Source organism: Salmo trutta, chromosome 1, assembly GCF_901001165.1.
Source record: "Salmo trutta chromosome 1, fSalTru1.1, whole genome shotgun sequence".
NCBI classification, from domain to species: domain Eukaryota; kingdom Metazoa; phylum Chordata; class Actinopteri; order Salmoniformes; family Salmonidae; genus Salmo; species Salmo trutta.
This window is the reverse complement of record NC_042957.1, coordinates 33,147,885-33,172,015: the sequence shown is the minus strand read 5'-3', so window position 1 is coordinate 33,172,015 and position 24,131 is coordinate 33,147,885. Positions and strand designations below refer to the sequence as shown.

Here is a 24,131-nt window from a genome sequence, read left to right as displayed (position 1 = left end):
GAACCTGCTCCTCCAATGAGCTTTAAGGTTTTTTTAAAGGAATTGAGGAAAAAAGGACAGAAGAAGCAAAGATTTGACAGCTAGTAATGCTTTTCAGACCCCTGTGTGACTGTAGGGCAGAGAGCAGGGGAAGGAAAGCAGTTTAAGGCAGTGGAACAGAGGCTCTGACATCACACCTCCCAGGGCACGTGTTCCAGATCTGATCCCGCCTCTGGCCAGACACTCTAAAGATGTAACTATCTGTACCATTCTGTAATCCTGCACTGGAAAGATAAGAAAAATGAAGGAAAGTCTGTGTGTGTGTGTGTGTGTGTGCGAGAGTGATAAGAATGCACTGATTAAACCCCCCCTCTCCCTCCTTCACGTGTTTACCCAAAGACAACAGGGACAGAGATGGTAGGAAGTAGGAACCCAAATCAAGTTGAGCTTCTTGAACATTTTTTGGGGTGTAAACACAAGATGAGATTAATCACAAGAGGCTGACGACATAGAGCTGGGATGATAAACCGAACATTACCGACACAGACCATATACCAATCACTTATCGCAATAATTTTGCTGATGTCCTTCATTACGATAAGCAGCCTATACTAGAAAAATGTGAAATGAAATACATTTGCTAATATGGGTGATTGTTAATGGGACAATTGTTGGCTCCAACTGTCAAACTAGTAGTAGAAGTTAAAGGATAACAAAAAAATAACTGAGGTGCACAATAATGTTAAACGTAGAATGCCATTTATCGTTATCGCATCAATTCAGGCAATTTATCACGATATGGATCTGTCTCTCTCTCCCAACTTTATTACATGCTAATAAGTACATAAATAACCACTTGATGGTTTGCATGAAACCTTTCAGTGAGCGAATTACATGAAGGTTGACAGTGTGACCAAAGCAATGGGGGAAATCATATTTTCCAAAGAGAATTACTGTCCTGAGAAATCTCTTTTTACATCCAGATGTCAGCTTAGTGATGCCAATGGTTTCTATTGACACTTTAAATCAAGCTTAGAAGTCATCGTGTAGAATACACCAACAGATGCATTTCCGTCTACAATCAACATTGGAGAAACAATCCTTAACTACAGCTTGGAAATCTGTAATAAAAAAAACAATAGATACTAAGCTTCAACAGAAAGCAGCACAGTACCACAAAGCTGTCAAAGCTGTCAGTGTTGGAGACTACACTGGAATAAAAGTTTAACAGTAGAATTGGAATAACATTTATTTAAAAACAACTTGAACCCCTTTATAAAAGGAAATATAATTTTCTGTGGAATTGTGCAATAGGTTGTTTTAGGTTGTCCCTTCTTTATTACCACAGGCTTTTGCCGAATCCTAAAAAAGTGTCTCCCGGGCAGCAATTAAAATATGTTGCATTCTTATAAAATTTGAATAAATGTACAGAGTGCGTAACGAGCTTGTACTGTCCTTGTACAGTACATACAGTTGAAGTCGTAAGTTTACATACACTTAGGTTGGAGTCATTAAAACTCATTTTTCAACCACTCCACAAATTTCTTGTTAAACTTCTTAAGGCTATGGGGCAGTATTCGGAAGTTTGGATGACTGAGGTGCCCAGAGTAAACTGCCTGTTACTCAGGCCCAGAAGCTAGGATATGCATATGCATGGTAGTATTGAATAGAAAACACTAATGTTTCTAAAACGGTTAAAAAAAATGTCTGAGTATAACAGAACTGATTTGGCAGGCGAAACCCCGAGGACAATCCATCCAGGATATTTTTTTGTTGTTGAGGTCATTAGATTTTCCAATGCTTTTCTATGGGAAAATCTAATTATTAGGACCCAGATTGCAGTTCCTATGGCTTCCACTAGATGTCGACAGTCTAGAAATTGTTCAATGTTTTTTTTGTTGGAAAAATGGAGAAGTATTCGTATTCTTTCTAAGTGTCACTCAGAAGGACTCAAGTGTTTTGGTGCGCGTGAATGAGAGCACTCTCCTCGTTGTTTTTCTCCGGTATTGGAAACAGTTTATTCCGTCTTAAGTTTTATCAATTATTTACATAATAGGGTACCTGAGGTTGGATTAGAAATGTTGTTTGAAATGTTTGGACCAAGTTTACAGGCAACTTATTAGATCCTTTGTAGGCATGTTGGGTGAGTTGGAACAGGTGTATTTCTGAATCAAACACGCCAAATAAACAGACATTTTTGGGATATAAAGGACTTTATCGAACAAAACGATCATTCATTGTGTAACTGGGACCTTTGGGATTGCAAAAAGATGAAGCTCTTCAAATGTAAGCGATTTATTTTAATTGCCATGTCTGACTTTCGTGATGCATCTGCTTGGTTGGAAAAAGTTTTTCATGCTTTTGTATGCGGGGCACTGTCCTCGGATAATCGCATGGTATGCTTTCGCCGTAAAGCCTGTTTGAAATCTGACAAAGTGACTGGATTAACAAGACGTCATGCTTTTAAATGATGTAAGACACATATGATGTAGACACATATCTTGACAAATTTTGTATTTTTGAATTTCGCGCTCTGCAATTTACCGGATAATGTCAAATCGATCCCGTTAACGGGATTCTAGTCATAAGGGATCCCTAAGAGGTTTTAACAAACTATAGTTTTGGCAAGTCGGTGAGAACATCTACTTTGTGCATGACAAGTAATTTTTCCAACAATTGTTTACAGACAGATTATTTCACTTAATCACAATTCCAGTGGGTCAGAAGTTTACATACACTAAGTTGACTGCCTTTATACAGCTTGGAAAATTCCAGAAAATTATGTTATGGCTTTATAAGCTTCTGATAGACTAAATGACATCATTTGAGTCAATTGGAGGTGTACCTGTGGATGTATTTCAAGGCCTACCTTCAAACCCAGTGCCTCTTTGCTTGACATCATGGGAAAATCCAAAGAAATCAGCCAAGACCTCAGAAAAAAATTGTAGACCTCCACAAGTTTGGTTCATCATTGGGAGCAATTTCCAAACGCCTGAAGGTACCACGTTCATCTGTTCAAACAATAGTACGCAAGTATAAACACCATGGGACCACGCAGCCGTCATACCGCTCAGGAAGGAGACACGTTTTGTCTCCTAGAGATTAATGTACTTTGGTGCGAAAAGCGCAAATCAATCCCAGAACAGCAGCAAAAGACCTTGTGAAGATGCTGGAGGAAACAGGTGCAAAAGTATCTATATCCACAGTAAAACGAGTCCTATATCGACATAACCTGAAAGGCCGCTCAGCAAGGAAGAAGCCACTGCTCCAAAACCACCATAAAAAAGCCAGACTACGGTTTTCAACTGCACATGGGGACAAAGATTGTACTTTTTGGAGAAATGTCCTCTGGTCTGATGAAACAAAAATAGAACTATATATAGTTTTGATATGTATTTTTTTTACATGATGTAGTTGGTGTGTACCGGTATTTATTTATCTGTGTTACTTAATTACAAGGGAAGGCAGTTTAGGGTATCAAGGTAACCAAGGAGTTGTACTTCTACGGCAAAAAATTCACCGAAACATTTTTATAAAAATAAATAAAACAAAATCATGACCATTGTTATGTTTGGTGGAAAAAGGGGGAGGCTTGCAATCCGAAGAACACCATCCCAACCATGAAGCAAGAGGTGGCAGCAACATGTTGTGGGGGTGCTTTGCTGCATGAGGGACTGGTGCACTTCTCAAAATAGATGGCATCATGAGGCGGAAAATTGTGTGGATATATTGAAGCAACATCTCAAGACATCAGTCAGGAAGTTAAAGCTTGGTCGCAAATGGGTCTTCCAAATGGACAATAACCCCAAGCATACTTCCAAAGTTGTGGCAAAATAGCTTAAGGACAACAAAGTCAAGGTATTGGAGTGGCCATCACAAAGCCCTGACAACAATCCTATAAAAAAATGTGTGGGCAGAACTGAAAAAGCATGCCTACAAACCTGACTCAGTTACACCAGCTCTGTCAGGAGGAATGGGCCAAAATTCACCCAACTTATTGTGGGAAGCTTGTGGAAGGCTACCCAAAACATTTGACCCAAGTTAAACAATTTAAAAGGCAATGCTACCAAATACTAATTGAGTGTATGTAAACTTCTGACCTACTGGGAATGTGATGAAAGAAATAAAAGCTGAAATAAAATCACTCTACTATTATTCTGACATTTCACATTCTTAAAATAAAGAGGTAATCCTAACTGACCTAAGACAGGGAATTTTTACTATGATTAAATGTCAGGAATTGTGAAAAACAGTTTAAATATATTTGGTTAAGGTGTATGTAAACTTCTGACTTCAAATGTATGTGACTTGTTTCAGGAAACTACGGCATATGTCACACGTCACTACTTCACAGGAGCAGCATGTAAACGGAATTCTTTTTTTATCAAAATGCTTTCTGGAACATGTGAACTTTGGTGTGCCTTAATAGCAAACTTGTATTCCATCCATAAATGCACATAAAATTGTTCAATTACGAGCCTAGTTGGTTTAGCCATGGAAAAAGACAGGAACCTTCCCACTAGCCATGATTGGCTGAGATAATGTAAACCATTTGCATTGCTAGTTATAGCCTAATATTAGCTACTTAATATTTAGCCTAGCTTGTTAGCTATGACAATGTTTGCATTGGTAGTAGTATGAGTTGGGGTTATGCCGGTTCATTGTTTAGCTAGCTAGCTACTTAGCTAGCTACATGTCTAAAAAGACTCCACCTCGGCCGGATTATTACATGACCCATAAAATTAGCAGGTGTGTCTGGGGGTGATTACGGCCATCTATTGTATTTCATGAATGTGTACATGTCTAGACAATAGTGACCCATCCTCTTAGTTAGATGTGGGTGAGGGGTGGTTATAGCATTTCCTTCACATGACCCATCAATTTAGACAAGTGTGTCGGGTAAGCGTCATCTAACGATAAAATATTTTTATCTGGACACTTTGTTTTTGATATTGCTACTATGCAAGTACTATCACTGTACCATTTACACCTTCTGTATCCTGTGCATGTGACAAATAAACTTTGATTTTATTTGATATAGCGTGTGTTTACCACATGGCCTCACATGTGAATCCTTAAAGAGAAGGGTGGGACTAAGGCTTAAGAGGGTGTGAACGATCCTGAATGGGTGTAGACAAAGAAGAGCTCTCCAGCAGGTGTACCAAAACATTCAAGTGCCATTTTCTCAAAAGTAGGGTTACTTTCAAAGCAGAATTACTTTCCCATTGTTCCTCAACTGCAGTGTATGATATACCATTTTCTAGCTGTCTCTACTTTTATCTGATGTAAAAAAACAACTTCAAATTTTGCTACATAAGACCGAATCGAGGCGGTCGGTCACATATTCACCAAAGACTGTAGGGAGCCAAGAGGTCATTGTAGAAAATAGTCTATATGGTTTGCACAGTATAGTGGAATGTGTGTGTTAGTGTGTGTACGAACTACAACCTCCTCCCTAACGCACTGATGCATTTGGCCCACAGAAACTCTGGACCAGAAGAGTCAGCAAGGGTGATGCGTGGTGTAAGTTGCCCTGACAGCCACTGAGTTTTAACACTGTCCAAACTGGAGCACGACTCCCCAGCAGGCCTTCACACAACAAGCCTGCAGAGCTATCAACTCTTCCTTTCTCTCTCCCCAGGAGCAACAGATGATGCATTCACACACTGAAGGAGCTACTGCAGAGGAGGAGGACCATGTGTACAAATCCCTGGAGTGTGCTTATGAGCAGAAAACTGTATTTCCTGGTCTAAAAATAACAAGTGAGGAAGTCTATATGCTACGTGTGGTTATAGTTTTAATGGTTGTAACCATATTTAAGTTGATACTTCTCCTGTTGTGCGGTGGCAGATAAAATCTTACACTTGGGACTTCTTTTAGGGTTCCCGAGTGGCACAGTGGTCTAAGGCACTGCATCTTAGTGCTAGAGGCGTCACTACAGACCCTGGTTCAATTCCAGGCTGTATCAATCCGGCTGTGATTGGGAGTCCCATAGGGCAGCGCATAATTGACCCAGCGTCGTCCTGGTTATGGTTTGTCCAGGGTATGTCGTCATTGTAAATATGAATTTGTTTTTAACTGACTTGCCTAGTTAATAAAGGTTAAATAAAAAAAATACAAATAAGTGGTTGAGCGGTGGGAAAGGTGAGATATGGTATAGAGAGACGGGCAGGGCAGGCTTGCTAAGTTAGAGCCACTTGGAGTGTCTCAGCTCCACAGCTCCATGTCTCATCCAGCCTGAATACAAAGCTCCAAGCTTTGATAGCAGTGCCAATAGCGGCTCAGACACTGTCTGTGCCACTAAACCCTCCAATCATGGGCCTGATCCCCGGGCCATGGCAGCTGTCAACAGTAGCTTGTCCCAGATCTCATTGGGTAATATGGGTCCCCCCTCCAACAACGTGTATAGTGGTTGTCTCTCTCAGCAGCTGGCTGAATCATTTTGTGAGCGTTTTTCAGAAACACCCCACTATTGGTTAACCAGGGTTGATTCAGTAGGCTGGTGGGATGAGCAGTCACTATGAAAATACTGTATACTGAGGGGTTTAAATTGGGATTTGATTTGACTAATCAAAACAGGGTTTTGTAGGGTTGATTTCCAGATGAAACACTAGCACAGTGTGGTCTGCTTGTGTGGGCACACCACCCCTTCTGTGATGATTATCTAGATGAGACAGCTGTTGGGCATTTCCATGTAAAGGACCCATGAGCACCAACGTGAAGTCTATAGAAGCATGTCAAACCTGGTGTTAAATAAAAGCTAACAGTCCATCTTTTTTAGATATAAAGACACACACAGTGCTTTCAGAAAGTATTCGTACCCCTTGACTTATTCCACATTTTGTTGTGTTACAGCTTGAATTCAAAATTGATTAAATAGATTTTTTCCCCCTCACCCATCTACACACAATACGCCACAAAGTGAAAACATGTTTTTAGAAATGTTTGCAAATTTATTGAAAATAAAATACAGAAATCTCTCATAAAGATAAGTATTCACACCCAAGTCAATACATCACCTTTGTTAATATCACCTTTGGCAGCAATTACAGCTGTGAGTCTTTCTGGGTAAGTCTCTTAAGCAGTGTTCACATTGGCAGTTTGAAGTGACTCACTTCATTTTTTGGGGCATTTCTGATTTAAATTTGTTCTTTTACCTGCCGTCTGAACAGCCAAGAAGCACATGGAATCGGATATTTCAAGCCACCTTCGTAGGTCGTTTGAAGTCATATACAAATCTGATTCCTAGCCATGTGACTTGCGTCTAAATGGTCAAATCTGTTTTATTTGCCCTCAAGTGGTTTTTAGACTGTTATTTGGCATATCTTGTTGCTTGCTAGCTACTCTGTTGACAGTTTACCAAGAACATGTATGTGGTAGCCAACTAGCTTGCTAATTGTTTACAAACAAATTAGTGAATGTGCCAGAAAGCTAAACAGCTACTTAGTTGACTGCTGTGGCTAGCCAAAAAGGACTTGTTTTGAAAATTGGATAACCTTATCCTTTGAAGCTTTAAAAGTGTTCTTACACTATGATTTGGAACCTTCAAAGCAACTGGGAAACGTCCATGGCAGGTATTGTTGTCACCTTAACTTCTGATTGATAGAAAGCACGAGCACCACCAATCAGCCTACATCACTGCACACACACCCGTCATTACCATGACAACTAACGTAACCATGTCAGAAAATGACTGCTGTCTGAACACACACAAATCCAATTTGGTCACTTGCAACTCGGACATTCGATATTCAAAAACAAAACTGATTTGAGCATTAAGGCATGCAATGTGAACAAGGTTTTAGAGTTTTGCACACCTGGATTGAACAATATTTGCACATTATTCATAAAAAAAAACATTTTAACTTTGTCAAGTTGGAGGTTGATCATTGCTAGACAGCCATTTTCAAGTCTTGCCATAGATTTTCAATCAGATTTAAGTCAAAACTGTAACTAGGCCACTCAGGAACATTCCATGTTGTCGTGGTAAGCAACTTCAGTGTATATTTGGTCTTGTTTTTGAGGTTATTGTCCTGCTGAAAGGTGAATGTGTCTCCCAGTGTCTGTTGGAAAGCAGACAACCAGGTTTCCTCTAGGATTGTGCCTGTGCTTAGATCTATTCCGTTTCATTTTATCCCCAAAAAACTCCTTAGTCCTTGCCGATGACAAGCATACCCATAACATGATGCAGCCACCACTATGCTTGAAAATATGAAGAGTGGTACTCAGTGATGTGTGGTGTTGGATTTGTCCCAAACATAACACTTTGTATTCAGGACAAAGTTCATTTCTTTAACAATTTTCTTTTTTAAAGTTTTCCTTTTGTGCCTTATTGCAAACAGGATGGATGTTTTTTATTCTGTATGATGATGTTGATCCATTCGCAGTTTTATCCTATCACAGCCATTAAACTCTGTTTCAAAGTCACCATTGGCCTCATGGTAAAATCCCTTAGCGGTTTCCTTCCTCTCTGCAACTAAGTTAGGAAGGACGCCTGTATCTTTGTAGTAACTGGGTGTCTTCATACACCATCCAAAGTGTAATTAATAACTTCACCATACTCAAAGGGATATTCAATGTCTTTTTTTTTTATACCAATAGATGCCCTTCTTTGCAAGGCATTGGTTGAATCTGTGCTGACCGACCTTGTGTGGGGTACAGAGCTGTGGTAGTCATTCAAAAATCAAGGCCATGCAACTTATGTGACTTGTGAAGCAAATGTTTTACTCCTGAACTTATTTAGGCTTGCCATAACAAAAAGGGGTTGAATACTTATTGACTCAAGACATTATTCCACTTTGACATTATGGGTTAGTGTGTCTCGTAGGCCAGAGACACAAAATCTCAATTTTATTCATTTTAAATTCAGGCTGTAACACAACAAAATGCAGAAAAAGGCCTGGGGTGTGAATACTTGAAGGCACTGCACATTTTTCAACCATTTTCTATCCTAAATATTAGGAAAAAGCAAAGGCTTTGATTTCTGTTCAAAGATGGAAAAGGGGTCTAAGAAAACACCTACCAGAAAAAGTCTTAAGGTATTAGAAATACATCAACCTTGTGTAAGTTTAAGAAACTGTGCCTTGTAATTCCATTAACAAAACCCCACCTCTCTCCCTCATGAGGGAGGATGATGAAAGTTCACAAAAAAACAAAAAAAACAAGTAGGTAGACCTACATATTAGTGTTTCTACTGATATCTATTTGGCTTATGAATTATTAAGTGATTAAAACTCAAAAAAGCTGATACCCTATTGTTTCTGCAGACATAGTTGAATCTTCATTTCCAACAGATATTTAAGAGTTTCTGGAAAACATGGTCACAAAGTGAGGGAGATTTTACCGAAATTCTGTTTCCAAAATGTGTGTTTGGTTCAATGTTCATTCTTTGGCATACATTTTAATGTGAAAGAGCTGAGTCTCAGCGCAACTCCGTTACCGTGATATTGCCCTGCTATTGTAATGAACATAAAATATAGCATAACACTTCCTATCAAGATTGAACATTTAGCCTAATTTGTCATGAAGTTGCCATTGCCCATTTGTTACCTACTAGGGACATAGGCTATATGTATTTTAACTCTGAATCTGGGGAGTTTGATGCATAGCCTTATTGTTCACGGGCTATATTATAACCTGAAGGGCCACTGAGCACTCCAAGAACCACCCGTCATTAAGTCCAATTCATTCGGTTTGGGGAATAAACACCGGCTCCAACACTACTTTTTACATAACCTTACACTTATTATAATATAGCTCGTGAAAAATAAGGCTATGCATCAAACTCCCCAGATTCAGAGTTAAAAGTTTACATATAGCCTATGTCCCTACTAAGTCCGATTCCTTCGGTTTGGGGAATAAACACTGGCTCCCTTTGAAAACACTGCAGCAGGCTTCAAAAACACTTCTTTTGGTTATGGCGGGGAAAGAGAAGAAAAGCCTGAAGAAAATAAAAGCATTGTTTTGTATGTGGGTGGTCGAATCGACATTGTCTTGGAGCAGTCTGGTATCATCCGCACTCATTGTGTTTCCCAGGGGACAGAAAGAGGAGATGTGCTGTTTTCGGGCATCCTCCGACAGCGAACATGCACCCTCGTGTAGGCTAAACAACTCAGCCATCCCTCATTAAAGCCACTATGGGGTGAGGGGCTTTTGCAGTGAGAGTCAGGCTATCGGTTAAGCATGATGATGTATCGTAATAATTCACTAGGTAGGACAAAGAACTAACAGGACCTTAGGAAATCCTTAAAGGCTCAGTGCACTCAAACTGGACTGTCCTGTGTTTTATTTATATACTATGGAGGTTGGAATAATACTGGGAAATTGTGATAATGCCCTTTTAGTGTAAGAGCTGTTTGAAAAGACTGCTGTTTGAAATTTCAGCCTGTTTTGGTGGGATGGAGTTTTGGCCTTCCATGGTGACATCACCATGTGGTAAATTAGTTAACAGACCAATAAGAGAGTTCCAAACCTCTCTTGACAATAATAGCTAATTTTCAGTTTTCCCCTCCCCACTCAGCCCACTCCCAAACAGCAAAATTCTTGCTTGAGAAATTGCCCTTTGCTAAGAAGCTATCTTTGTTTATTTTTTTACCATTTTAATTTAAAACAATCACAGTAAGGTACTTAATTGTTACTCAGATTTGATACTGAGATAAAGCTGCATTGAACCTTTAATAACAGTATAGCATCATTTGCTCAGTAAGAATCGAGCTTCAAAACCCTATATTAACCCTGATCTGGACAACAGTGACATCAAGCCTTGCACGAGTGCACTTACTGAGGCTCAGACTTTTAAATCAATACTGATACTCACTGCTGATTAGTGTTGTCACGATACCATCATTTTGACTTCAATACTGATATATATATATATATACATACATACACACACACACACACACACCACAGCAAAAAATAAAAAGGCATATTAGCCTAAGTCACAAAATGACACTTGATCCAGACAGATAAACTCAGCTACTGCTCTGTTCAATCGTTGGGCATCTTCTGACTTCAATCATTATATCTGAAAATTGATGTCAACATTTCAGACAGCCATGTATGCATTAATGAATTAATTAAACAATCATACAATTAATTGGACTTTGTTTTTACCAATCTAACTACATAACACAATGGTAATCATTTATTTGAATGCTAAATCTCTATTGATAAACCTTTGAGGTTGGTTTCACTGATTTCATGGGGCTACAGATGACAACCTGTTTCCTTCCATTTGGGACTTATTTTGTTGTACTGCTTAACAACATTTGCATAGAAGAAGCAATCTCTTATTTTATGAAATTGCACACTGTCTTTAAGACCCAATAATGATGTCATGGATACATGCCCACACAGTCAGTTGACACAGACAAAAGTATCTTTGGATGTGAGGGAGAGACGATTAAGTGAATCAATAAAGTTTTTGGGGACAAACAGCTTTGAAATCAGCATATCTTTACAAAGTATTTCGGTAGTGAATTGATGTTAGCTTCCTTCAGCTGTAGGCTAGCAAGGAATATCAGCCTACAAAGCTGGAAGCTATGAGTATCTTATTGCATTGTTAAGTGTTCAAGCCTGTATGGGCATTGTTTTGCAAACAGTAATTAACAGTTTCAACATTTCAACATGCCATGTCGCAATATTCAAGTGTGTTCATTTCTGTGCAGCATGAGTGGGGAGCTAGCATGTTGCAGCCCAGTCTCCCAGTGCTCTAGCAATGTATGAGTAAGTGGAGTAGGCGAGAGGCATGCACGGTGCGCTTGCGACAGACTTGCTCGTCCCAATCAGTAGACGACATGAGACACATTTGACAGAAGTACCGAAAGTAACAATTTCTAGTACCGAACCATTTTTCATGTTCTAGTATATGTTGGTATACCATGCAACCCTACTGCTGATACACATAAACCAGATGTGTTGCAGACAGACAGCGAGGTTTCTTTCTTAACTGGATTAGTTGCTTGCTCTGCTGGATAAGTGGAACTCTGTCTGCAGGTATGTAGCATTTGTCTCCCTGTGGAAGCTAAGGACCCTGGGATTAAACACCTCCCTCTGCAACTGGATCCTGGACTTCCTGACAGGCTGCCCCCAGGTGGTGAGGGTAGGCAACAACACATCTGCCACGCTGATCCTCAACACAGGGGCCCCTCAGGGGTTCGTGCTTAGTCCCCACCTGTACTCTCTGTTCATCCATGACCATGTGGCCAAGCACGACACCATCATTAAGTTTGCAGATGACACAATGGTGGTAAGCTTGATCACCAACAATGATGAGACAGCCTATAGGGAGGAGTTCAGAGATCTGGAAGTGTGATACCAGGACAACAACCTCTCCCTCAACGTGATCAAGACAAAGGAGATGATAGTGGACTACAGGAAAGGGCCGAGCACGCCCCCATTCTCATCAACGGGGCTGTAGTGGAGCAGGTTGAGAGCTTCAAGTTCCTTGGTGTCCACATCACCAACAAACTATCATGGTCCAAACACACCAAGACAGTCGTGAAGAGGGCACGACAATGCCCATTCCTCCTCAGGAGACTGAAAAGATTTGGCACGGAGTCCTCAAAAAGTACTACAGTTGCACCATCGAGAGCATCCTGACCGGTTGCATCACCGCCTGGTATGGCAACTGCTCGGCCTCCGACCGCAAGGCTCGACAGAGGGTAGTGCGTACTGTCCAGTACATCATTGGGGCCAAGCTTCCTGTCATTCAGGACCTCTATACCAGGCTGTATCAGAGGAAGGCCCTAAAAATTGCCAAAGACTTCAGCCACCCTAGTCATAGACAGTTCTCTCTGCTACGGCACTGCAAGTGGTACCGGTGCGCCAAGTCTAGGTCCAAAAGGCTTCTGAACAGCTTCTACCCACAAGCCATAAGACTGCTGAACAGCGAATAAAATTCCTACCTGCACTATTTGCATTGACACCCCCCCACACTTTTTTTTTTACGCTGCTGCTACTACTCGCTGTTTATTATCTATGCAGTCACTTTACCCCCATCTACATACTACCTCAATTACCTCAACTAACCTGTGCCCCTGCACATTGACCCGGTACCCCCTGTATATAGCCTTGTTATTTTATTGTTGCGCTTCTATTTTTTTAGATTAGTAAAATTTGTTTTTTAACTCTTATTTTTCTTAAAACTGCATTGTTGGTTAAGGGCTTGTAAGTAAGCATTTCACGGTAAGGTCTACAACTGTTGTATTCGGCGCATGTGACAAATAACATTCGATTTGAAGTTGTGCTGTGACTGTCCCTAAAGAGGAACAGAAACGGTGGCAAGTTGCGACAGAGGCCATCTATAGACTTGACAGTTCATGCAGCTTCAATATTCTGATCATAGAGTTCCGATCATGGAATTCCGAACGCGTCATGCATCTACACCTACATTTAAAATGTGTCTACCGTGTCCACAGTGTGCCCAGATTCTCTTTTCCTCCGCGATATTAAAATGGCAGTATGCATTCTACAAACGGTGGAAGAGGCAAAATATTATAACACAACAACTGATGGCAGTAGCTAACTACTGTAGCTAACTAGCCAGCTAACCTCTGTAGCTAGCCAGCAAGCAACGCTAACGGGATTGCCAAGGGTTTAACATAACTCTCGCCAAACAAAAGTTTTTCTAAATATTAGCTAGCTGACTAGCATATATGAGGCCAGCAAACACGGTCCTCACATACTAGGAACATATTTCCTCCAATGTTATAATGAAAAGATGCCTCTCGGTCCCAGAACACAAGTTTTCTGAGGAGACTGAAGAGAAATAAGCACACAATGCATCCCTGACCACCTCCTGAAGTGGTCAACCAGATCTGAACACAATCAGACCAGTCTTTTCAATGCAATCTTCATATTCTGACAGCAGAAGTCGCATGTAAGTGTCAAGTGTAGACAACCTGAAAGACGAGGAGAAACTCATTCGGGATCTCTGTCCTCAGTCAGGATTCACTGCCCTAGTACTTTGTTTGTGAAACCATAAAGCAAAGATATTCTGATTTCAAAGCTGATTGTCCACAAAAACATTATTAATTCACTTAATCGCCTCTCCCTCACATCCAAAGATACTTTCCCCTTTTATCTGTCATGTCTCCCCTAACTGAGCTCAACTGACTGGGTGGGCAAATCAAATTAATGAATGACATCATTACTTAGTCTTAAAATAAGAGATTGCTACTTCTATGCAAATGTTGTTGATCAGTACAATAAAATACGTTTCAATTGGTGAGTACGGCACAGTACATCACTGGTGCCGAGCTCCCTGCCATCCAGGACCTCTATACCAGGCGGTGTCAGATAAAGGCCCAACGTTTCTTCAAAAAGACTCCAGCCACCCAAGCCATAGATTGTTCACTCTGCTACCGTGCGGCAAGTGGTACCAGTGCCCCAAGTCTGGTACCAACAAGACCCTAAACAGCGTCTACCCCCAAGCCATAAGACTGCTAAACAAGACTGCTAAACAGCTAATCAAATGGATACGCGGACTACCTGCATTGACCCTTTTTTTAACTAACTCTCTTGCACTGACTGTGCACACAAACACCAACACACACACACACACACACACACTTAACATTGCAATAAAATCATAACACAAAGAATCGCAATACATATCATATCGGCACCTATATATCGTGATAATATCTGGCAATCCCTGGCAATTCCCAGCGCTAGTCAAAAGTAGTGCACTATATAGGGAATAGGGTGCCATTTGGGACATAGACCTCTATGTTAGGAAGGGGGAGTGGTCAGTAGTAAACTCAGACAATTCCATCATTGCCCTGGTCTCTAAATCCTATTGTATTATTATGAGTTTGGTTAAAAGTCATTATGTAACGGTGTCTCCCTGCTCACAGGACCCAACCTGTCTGAATCGTCCCCAGTTGCCTGCAAACAAATGCGTTACGTAAGATTTTGTGTACAGGATTATAATCCTATCCCCCAGGTCCACTAACTGAAACCCTCCTCACCGCAGAAGTCAGGAGGCCCATGTGGCAGCAGAGGCTTTTCTTCTGTCACACCCACTCATTGTTATTATGAGACGCAGCTAAAGAAGGGCTCCACATAGGTTGCATCCCAAATGGCACCCTATTCCCTATATAGTGCAATACTTTTGAGCAGGGCCCATAGTGCTCTGATCAAAAGTAGTGCACTATATACAGTGAGGGAAAAAAGTATTTGATCCCCTGCTGATTTTGTATGTTTGCCCACTGACAAAGGAATGATCAGTCTATCATTTTAATGGTAGGTTTATTTGAACAGTGAGAGACAGAATAACAGAAAAATCCAGAAAAACACGTCACAAATGTTATAAATTGATTTGCATTTTAATGAGGGAAATAAGTATTTGACCCCTCTGCAAAACATGACTTAGTACTTGGTGGCAAAACCCTTGTTGGCAATCACAGAGGTCAGACGTTTCTTGTAGTTAACCACCAGGTTTGCACACATCTCAGGAGGGATTTTGTCCCACTCCTCTTTGCAGATCTTCTCCAAGTCATTAAGGTTATGAGGCTGACGTTTGGCAACTCGAACCTTCAGCTCCCTCCACAGATTTTCTATGGGATTAAGGTCTGGAGACTGGCTAGGCCATTCCAGGACCTTAATGTGCTTCTTCTTGAGCCACTCCTTTGTTGCCTTGGCCGTGTGTTTCGGGTCATTGTCATGCTGGAATACCCATCCACGACCAATTTTCAATGCCCTGGCTGAGGGAAGGAGGTTCTCACCCAAGATTTGACTGTACAAGGCCCCGCCCATCGTCCCTTTGATGCGGTGAAGTTGTCCTGTCCCCTTAGCAGAAAAACACCCCCAAAGCATAATGTTTCCACCTCCATGTTTGACGGTGGGTATGGTGTTCTTGGGGTCATAGGCAGCATTCCTCCTCCTCCTCCAACACGGCGAGTTGAGTTGATGCCAAAGAGCTCCATTTTGGTCTCATCTGACCACAACACTTTCACCCAGTTGTCCTCTGAATCATTCAGATGTTCATTGGCAAACTTCAGATGGGCATGTATATGTGCTTTCTTGAGCAGGGGGACCTTGCTGGCGCTGCAGGATTTCAGTCCTTCACGGCGTAGTGTGTTACCAGTTGTTTTCTTGATGACTATGGTCCCAGCTGCCTTGAGATCATTGACAAGATCCTCCCGTGTAGTTCTGGACTGATTCCTCACCGTTCTCATGATCATTGTAACTCCATGAGGTAAGATCTTGCATGGAGCCCCAGGCCGAGGGAGATTGACAGTTCTTTTGTGTTTCTTCCATTTGCGAATAATCACACCAACTGCTGTCACCTTCTCACCAAGCTGCTTGGCGATGGTCTTGTAGCCCATTCCAGCCTTGTATAGGTCTACAATCTTGTCCCTGACATCCTTGGAGAGCTCTTTGGTCTTGGCCATGGTGGAGAGTTTGGAATCTGATTGATTGATTGCTTCTGTGGACAGGTGTCTTTTATACAGGTAACAAGCTGAGATTAGGAGCACTCCCTTTAAGAGTGTGCTCCTAATCTCAGCTCCTTACCTGTATAAAAAGACACCTGGGAGCCAGAAATCTTTCTGATTGAGAGGGGGTCAAATACTTATTTCCCTCATTAATAAGCAAATCAATTTATACAATTTTTGACATGCGTTTTTCTGGATATTTTTGTTGTTATTCTGTCTCTCACTGTTCAAATAAACCTACCACTAAAATTATAGACTGCTAATTTCTTTGTCAGTGGGCAAATGTACAAAATCAGCAGGGGATCAAATACTTTTTTCCCTCACTGTAGCGAATAGGGTGCCATTTGGGACATATACCTCCTCAGAAGTCGGCTCTACAAGCTTTTGGGACATGTCTCAGAGACAATGTCACGCTCACCTTACAACAATAGGCTATTGAAAAATGGGGACAGTGATACTAAGCATAGGTTCTCCATTTGCTTATCCACACAAAAATGGGATACTGTAAATGCATCAACTACCAGAAAGTGGTGTAGCCATTTCCTTATTTTGACTTGACCACTTTTCAAAACTGGAAACAAATCTTTATTTGATCCTCTCTCAACTATAGCCTCAGCCTTATTTTGACCCCCTCTCAAAATCCAAACACTAGCTAACCCAAGCTGTATTTGTAAACCCTTTCTTTAAGACCTTAAAATGCAGCCCACACCGGGTGCGCAAGGACAAACTAACTTTGATCTACAACATTCTGAGCAGAGAATTTTTAAATCTTTCCCCAACCCTCCACACTATACTTGATCTAGCATGGAGGACAGGAACTACAGGCCAGAAAATGCTTTATGCAAAAACAAGGTTTCTGTACATATTTCTTGACACAGCCCAAGGCTGGCCTAAGAAGGCAGAAAATGAAATCTAGAAACCATGTCTAATTTGAGCTAGTGAGGAAACCACAGAACTGACTGAACACATGGAGCTTAGTGTAACTGATTTGCTGTGGTTGAAAGTGACATGTTCCAACCCACTCAGCTGTTCACGTTAAGAGAATTCTGCACCTGCCACCAGTGTACACGTGTGTGTCCTTGGACCAGGCAAGCCAGTCAGAGGCCGAGTAACAATGTCAACCCCAGAGGTATCTGCTTTAGGTTCACTATTTTGGAGTGATCATAACCAGGTCCCACTGCTCAGATTACTGTCTTTTTGGGTAAGGTGTTAGTGAATGCAAATAACTAAGTTACAACACTTAAGACACCAACTTTTTATTTGTATCTATGCTCAAAGACTCCACTAAGTCTGATCAAATGAACAGCAACACGAAAATAGACAAAAGTATATCATGACTTCGTGAAGTTGAGGTTAGGCTACGTGTTAGCTACTAAGTGGCAGAACGCCTGTAAAAGGCCATAACGTCTTGATTATTTCTTAATATTGTGGCATTGTACTTTGTATTCAAATGTCATTGGGCAAATAGTTAGCTAACCATACAGTCAAATAAGCTAGCTAACGCTAGATACTATCAGCATGATGGTGGAGTCACTTCTTCATGATGGGGAAACCGAAAGCGAATAAAGCCAAATCCTTTCTGCTAAGCTAAATAGCATTAGCGAGTTCGACATATTGCAGTCTGTGTCATTTACAAACTTACCTGGGCTCTTGAGGTTATATTTGTTCTCCATTTTAACAAGTCAAGTGGACTCAAAATGTAGCTCGCGTCTGTTTAGGAGAGACAGCTGACACACGCACATCCAGCTAACACTAGCCAATACTGACTTTTGATTCGTCCAAAACATGCGAGCAATGTATTCGGTAAAGCTCACCGAGAGCCAAAAGTCGTATGCAGTTTACCCTAAACAGCTGTCATATGAGTTAGTTAGCTAGAAAGGAAGTCCTGACGTGGCACAAGTTTGTTGTTCCACGAATTTGATGAACGACCTGTTCGAACAGAGAAAAATGTCAGTCGTGTGACGTCACATGAACATGTAAACAGGAAGTAGTCGAACTGTAAAGGATTTGAACGACAAAACTTTATTAACACACTTTCTTTCTTTCTTTCCCTTTATTAAGATACACTGAACAAAAATATCAACGCAAAATGCAATAATTTCTAATATTTTGCTGTTACAGTACATATAAGGAAATCAGTCAATTCAAATAAACTCATTAGGCCCTTATTTTTGAATTTCACATGACTGGGCAGGGGCGTAGCCATGGGTGGGCAGAGGCCCAACTACTTGGGAGCCAGGCCCACTCACTGGGGACCCAGGCCCAGCAAATCAGAATGAGTTTTCCCCCACAAAAGGGCTTCATTACAGACATCAATTATCTTCAGCACCTCCTCAATTCTCTGGAAACAGATCTGGGGGACATTCCTGCAGTCAGCATGTCAATTCCACGCTCCTTCAAAACTTGAGACATCTGTGGCATTGTGTTGCTTGACAAAACGGCACATTTTAGAGTAGCCTTTTATTGTCCCCAGCACAAGATGCACCTGTGTAATGATCATGCTGTTTAATCAACTTCTTGATATGACACAGCTGTCAGGTGGATGGTTATCTTGACAAAGGATACAATGCTCACTAACAGGGATGTAAATAAATTTGTGCACAACTTTTGAGAGAATAAGCTTTTTGTGAATATGGAACATTTCTGGGATCTTTTATTTTAGCTCATGAAACATTGGACCAGCACTTTGCATTTATATTTTTTGTTAAATGTTTTATATTTGCGTGCATGCGAGATAGAGATAGAGAGGTGGAAACTGAGCTGCACTTCCTAACCTCCTGCCAAATGTATGACCATATTAGATACATATTTCCCACAGATTATACCGAAAACAAATCAAATTTTGATAAACTCCCATATCTATTGGGTGAAATATCACAGTAGCAAGATTTATGACCTGTTGCCACAAGAATAGGGCAACTGTTCAACAAGGGTCGACGCTGGAGACGAGAAGCAAGTACATGGAGTGAACATTTAATTAGCACGGACATGGAACAGGACAGCGTCTGGACACAAACACATTACGACATTAATGCAGACACAGGGAACAAACGGGGGAGCAGACAGTTATAGACGGGGCAATCAACAAAGGGAAGGAGTCCAGGTGAGTCCAATGACTGCTGCTGAGCATAATGATGGTGACAGGTGTGCGTAAAATGAAGGACAGCCTGGCGCCCTTGAGCGCCAGAGAGGGAGAGCAGGAGCAGGCGTGACAGCAACATTGATGAATAAACACCATTGTAAATACAACCCATATTTGTTTATTTATTTCCCTTTTGTACTTTGACTATTTGCACATCGTTATAACTCTATTCCTATGAGTGTAATGTTTACTATTCATTTTTGACTGTTTATTTAACTTTAGTTTATCTATTTCACTTGCTTTGGCAATGTAAACATATGTTTCCCATGCCAATAAAGCCATTTGAATTGAAATTGATACATCAATTTGTTCATCATTATGTTCAAAATGTATTCAACAAAACTGTACTCAAAATTTACTGAGAGCATATTCTATAATTTGAGCCAAAGCAGGATATTAGCTATTTATCCAGAAACACTTTTAATGGGATTGCAGTGCCCCTTCATAGCTCCATGGTGAAATAGGATTAAAGAGAGGGCTGTGCAGCTGTGGTTAATGTCATCTCTACAGTACCCCAGGGCCCTTCCCTTCTACCTCTTTGCCCTCCAGTCGACTCTGTCTCTGGACTGCCAGCCAGATGTCCCCCACATCAGCCTGCCAATTTGCATCAAGAGAAAAATGAGTGCACAGGATTATAAGTGTTTTTTAATCTTCATTTGATTAAATACCCCTCAAATGATTCACAAAAAATACATGATGTAATTTTTTTGATATCACACACTCAAAATCAATGAGTGCCCAGCAGGAAATGTCTAGCTATGTGTGCATTACTAATGTGGCCCGGCCATTCCATGACTGACTCCCATTTTATAACATCATCATAAAAGACAGCACATAATCAGGTTTGGATATTGATACCCACAACCCTCCAAATGTGGGTAGATTTTGTCATTGGCGGCTAAATAAGAAAGTCTATTTTACGAGCCACGTTGGCGGGTGGTCACACAGAGCATCTGAGAACAGTAAAAAAAAAAAAATGAAAAACCCACATGTTGGTCGAATTGACAAGAAAGGCTACTGAGGTGTGACATTGTTCTAGTGTTTCTTTGCCAGTTACATCGTTTTGTTCACCCGCTAGATTGTTTTCAATTTTAGTTTGAGTTTATTGCAACTGCCTGCTGCTAGGAAGACATTGCAGTCAGATTTTTTTCATCAGACAAGGGAGTGACCAAGTTACCACAGTAACGTCCCGTCCCTTAAAGGGGTAGCTGAAAATGTTTAGCTGTGTTTGAATACCCATACAAACATACTTAATGAGTATATACTATACACTATAAGTTCATTTTTGTATACTGTAAAAGAACGGTATCCTTTCAGTAGAGTGTACAAGTGCTTTGTCCTGTCTACCCGGAAGTTGATGCTGTTGCTATCACTGTAAAACGGATATTTGAAAATAAAAGAAACCTTAACCTGACAACAAATGAGATATTGGCAAAACAAACTAACAGTTCGGCACAGTGATGCCGAAACGTTGGTAAATACCCATTCAATTGCTGGGTGTTTATACATTGAGTGTGCGACTTTCTTTATTTTGATAGTTTATAGTTTATTCGCCATTAGTCAGCACCTCCACACACTAATTTTTATGGGTGTGTGTTTTAAAAAAGTTTAAAAAAAATCTCATTTACTTATAAGTAAATAAACCATATGGAATTGTCTGGGCAGGATCAGGCAGTGTTCTTTCAGGTGGAGGATTTGATCAAAAGGCTGGAACATATGGCTTTATTGGAGCAGCCCTTGTAGAAAAAGTGAAGAGAACTCAGATGCTTCTCTGAGAAACTGGGGTAGAAAATATGGGCGAGAAAAACAACATTATCCATGCCTAGTTGTAAGGCCTGTCTGTACTTTAATGATAGATTAATGTCCTCAATATATTGAACCAGAATATGTACAGAATCAAATGGCCAATCATACACTTAATACTGAATCTACAATTGTTTGGATCTCACTATTTTGGTTTGTCTTAATTTTTGCATTAATCTTCAACCAGAGACACTTTCATACTTTATTGCAAAGGACACCGCTGCTGTTAAAAAACAATATGTACATATATATTAACATGTGTCAAGGTCAATTTCTTGACAAGAACACAAACAAACACCATGGGCACAGTGTTTTCCTAATGGTATCTTTCCAGATCAACTGGCAAAGTACTATAAAGGGGATGGTAATTGACTGACTTGTGTTTCCATATGAATTCCCACTGCAGGTGTTGTTATTCTGCTTCAGTGCTTGTGTTCCCATACATTCTGTCCTTCAGATCAATATTATTTGTCCTGTATGGGCACAGAGGGCATTATGATGTACATTGGGCCCTCCAAGTCATGCTTTAGCAGAGTCAACACAGCACAGAGCCTTTCTCCTCTAAGAGCTGGTTTGCCCTTGTCCTGGCCAGGGCCAAGACTTCATTGAGAAGATTTCTTATTGCAAGGGACTTCCTGGTCAGATGAAGGTTAAATATATAAATAATACATTGAACAAAAATATAAATGCAACATGTAAAGTGTTGGTCCCATGTTCCATGAGCTGAAATAAAAGATCCCAGAAATGTTCCATGTGCACAAAAAGCTTATTTCTCTCACATTTTATGCACAAATTTGTTTATATCCCTGTTAGTGAGCATTTCTCCTTTGACAAGATAATCTATCCATCCACTTGACTGGTGTGGCATATCAAGAAGCTGATTAAATAGCATGATCATTATACAGGTGCAGCTTGTGCTGGAGACAACAAAAGGCCGCTCTAAAATGTGCCGTTTTGTCATACAATACAATGCCACAGATGTCTCAAGTTTTGAGGGAGCGTACAATTGGCATGCTGAGTGCAGGAATGTCCACCAGAGCTGTTGCCAGAGAATGGAATGTTCATTTCTCTATCATAAGCCGCCTCCAACGTCATTTTAGAGAATTCGGCAGTACGTCCAACCGGCCTCACAACCGCAGACCACGTGTATGGCGTTGTGTGGGTGAGCGCTTCGCTGATGTCAACGTTGTGAACACAGTGCCCCATGGTGGTGGGGTTATGGTATGGGCAGGCAAAAGATACGGACAACACAATTGCATTTTTTCAATGCAATTTGAATGCACAGAGATACCGTGACGAGATCCTGAGGCCCATTGTTGTGCTATCACCCGCTGCCATCCCCTCATGTTTCAGCTTGATAATGCACGGCCCCATATCGCAAGGATCTGTACACAATTCCTGGAAGCTGAAATATCCCAGTTCTTCCATGGCCTGCATACTCACCAGACATGTCACCCATTGAGCATGTTTGGGATGCTCTGGATTGATGTGTACGACAGCATGTTCCAGTTCCCTCAAATATCCAGCAACTTTGCACAGCCATTGAAGAAGAGTGGGACAACATTCCACAGGCCAGAATCAACAGCCTGATCAACTCTATGTGAAGGCGATGTGTCGCGCTGCATGATGCAAATGGTGGTCACACCAGATACTGACTGGCTTTCTGATCCACGACACTACCTTTTTTTTAATGGTATCTGTGACCAACAGATGCATATCTGTATTCCCAGTAATGTGAAATACATAGATTAGGGCCTAATGAATTTATTTAAATTAACTGGTTTCCTTATATGAACTGTAACTCAGTAAAATATAGAGAAATTGTTGCATGTTGCGTTTATATTTTAACATTTTTTTATTTTTTACATTTTAGTCATTTAGCAGATGCTCTTATCCAGAGCGACTTACAGTAGTGAATGCATACATTTCATACAATTTCATACCTTTTTTTTTTTTCTGTGCTGGTATACTGAACATTTTTGTTCAGTATACCTTGCTGCCATGCTGTTTCTTTGTATTCTGCTGACACTTGCTGGTCAATGTATGAATAGTGTTGCCCTAGATCTAGTCTTAAAGGGAAACCTATAAAACTATATGCACTCTGCAAAGTCAGTGTTTGGACACTCCAAATTGCTGTGAGTGTCCAAGAGTGAGACGAATGGGGCATTCTCAAAAGTTATAGGCATTCTGTATGAAATGTCAATATACATTTTTAAAGCAGAACTATGTCACCTAACATCAGACACCCGTCAGTCCTAGAACACAGGCAGTGCAGGATATTCCAATGTACAGAATCCATTTTAGGAAATCCTCAGTCTTCAACGTTTGCAGCTTCACTTTTCACCTGAACAGGTGTGCTTCCAGGTTCTTCCACATAGGTGCAGATTTTTTTTATTTAACTAGGCAAGTCAGTTAAGAACTAATTCTTATTTAAAATGACGGCCTACCGGGAACAGTGTTCAGGGGCAGAATGACAGATTTGTACCTTGTCAGCAACCTCTCGGATACTGGCCCAACGCTCTAACCACTAGGCTATCTGCCAGATGAGGGAACGGACACAAGCAGAGGAAGCTCCTTTGGCATCAGACTAATTGGCATCACCTAGACTTTACTTTACTGCTCTCCTAAAATCCTGTTACCACAAGAAAGAATAAAAACGCATATAGTGTACTTGCCCACAGTTTTAAGGAGACTCACCCCAGTCACCACCAGATGGAGCTTGAGAACGGTGATATATCTGCACTACATTAAATAATGTTGAGCTG

General features: G+C 40.8%; 1 protein-coding gene across 1 annotated transcript in view; it reads right to left on the bottom strand.

The window, feature by feature from the left end:
* Positions 1-18,395, bottom strand: part of ube2j1 (ubiquitin-conjugating enzyme E2, J1) — a 31,591-nt gene extending 13,196 nt beyond the window's left edge. Inside the window, exon 1 of the mRNA XM_029754024.1 lies at positions 18,064-18,395. Within this exon, the coding sequence (XP_029609884.1) occupies positions 18,064-18,094 (31 nt within the window). The 5' untranslated portion in view covers positions 18,095-18,395. The remainder of the gene's footprint in view (positions 1-18,063) is intronic.
* Between the last annotated feature and the right edge of the window lie 5,736 nt (positions 18,396-24,131).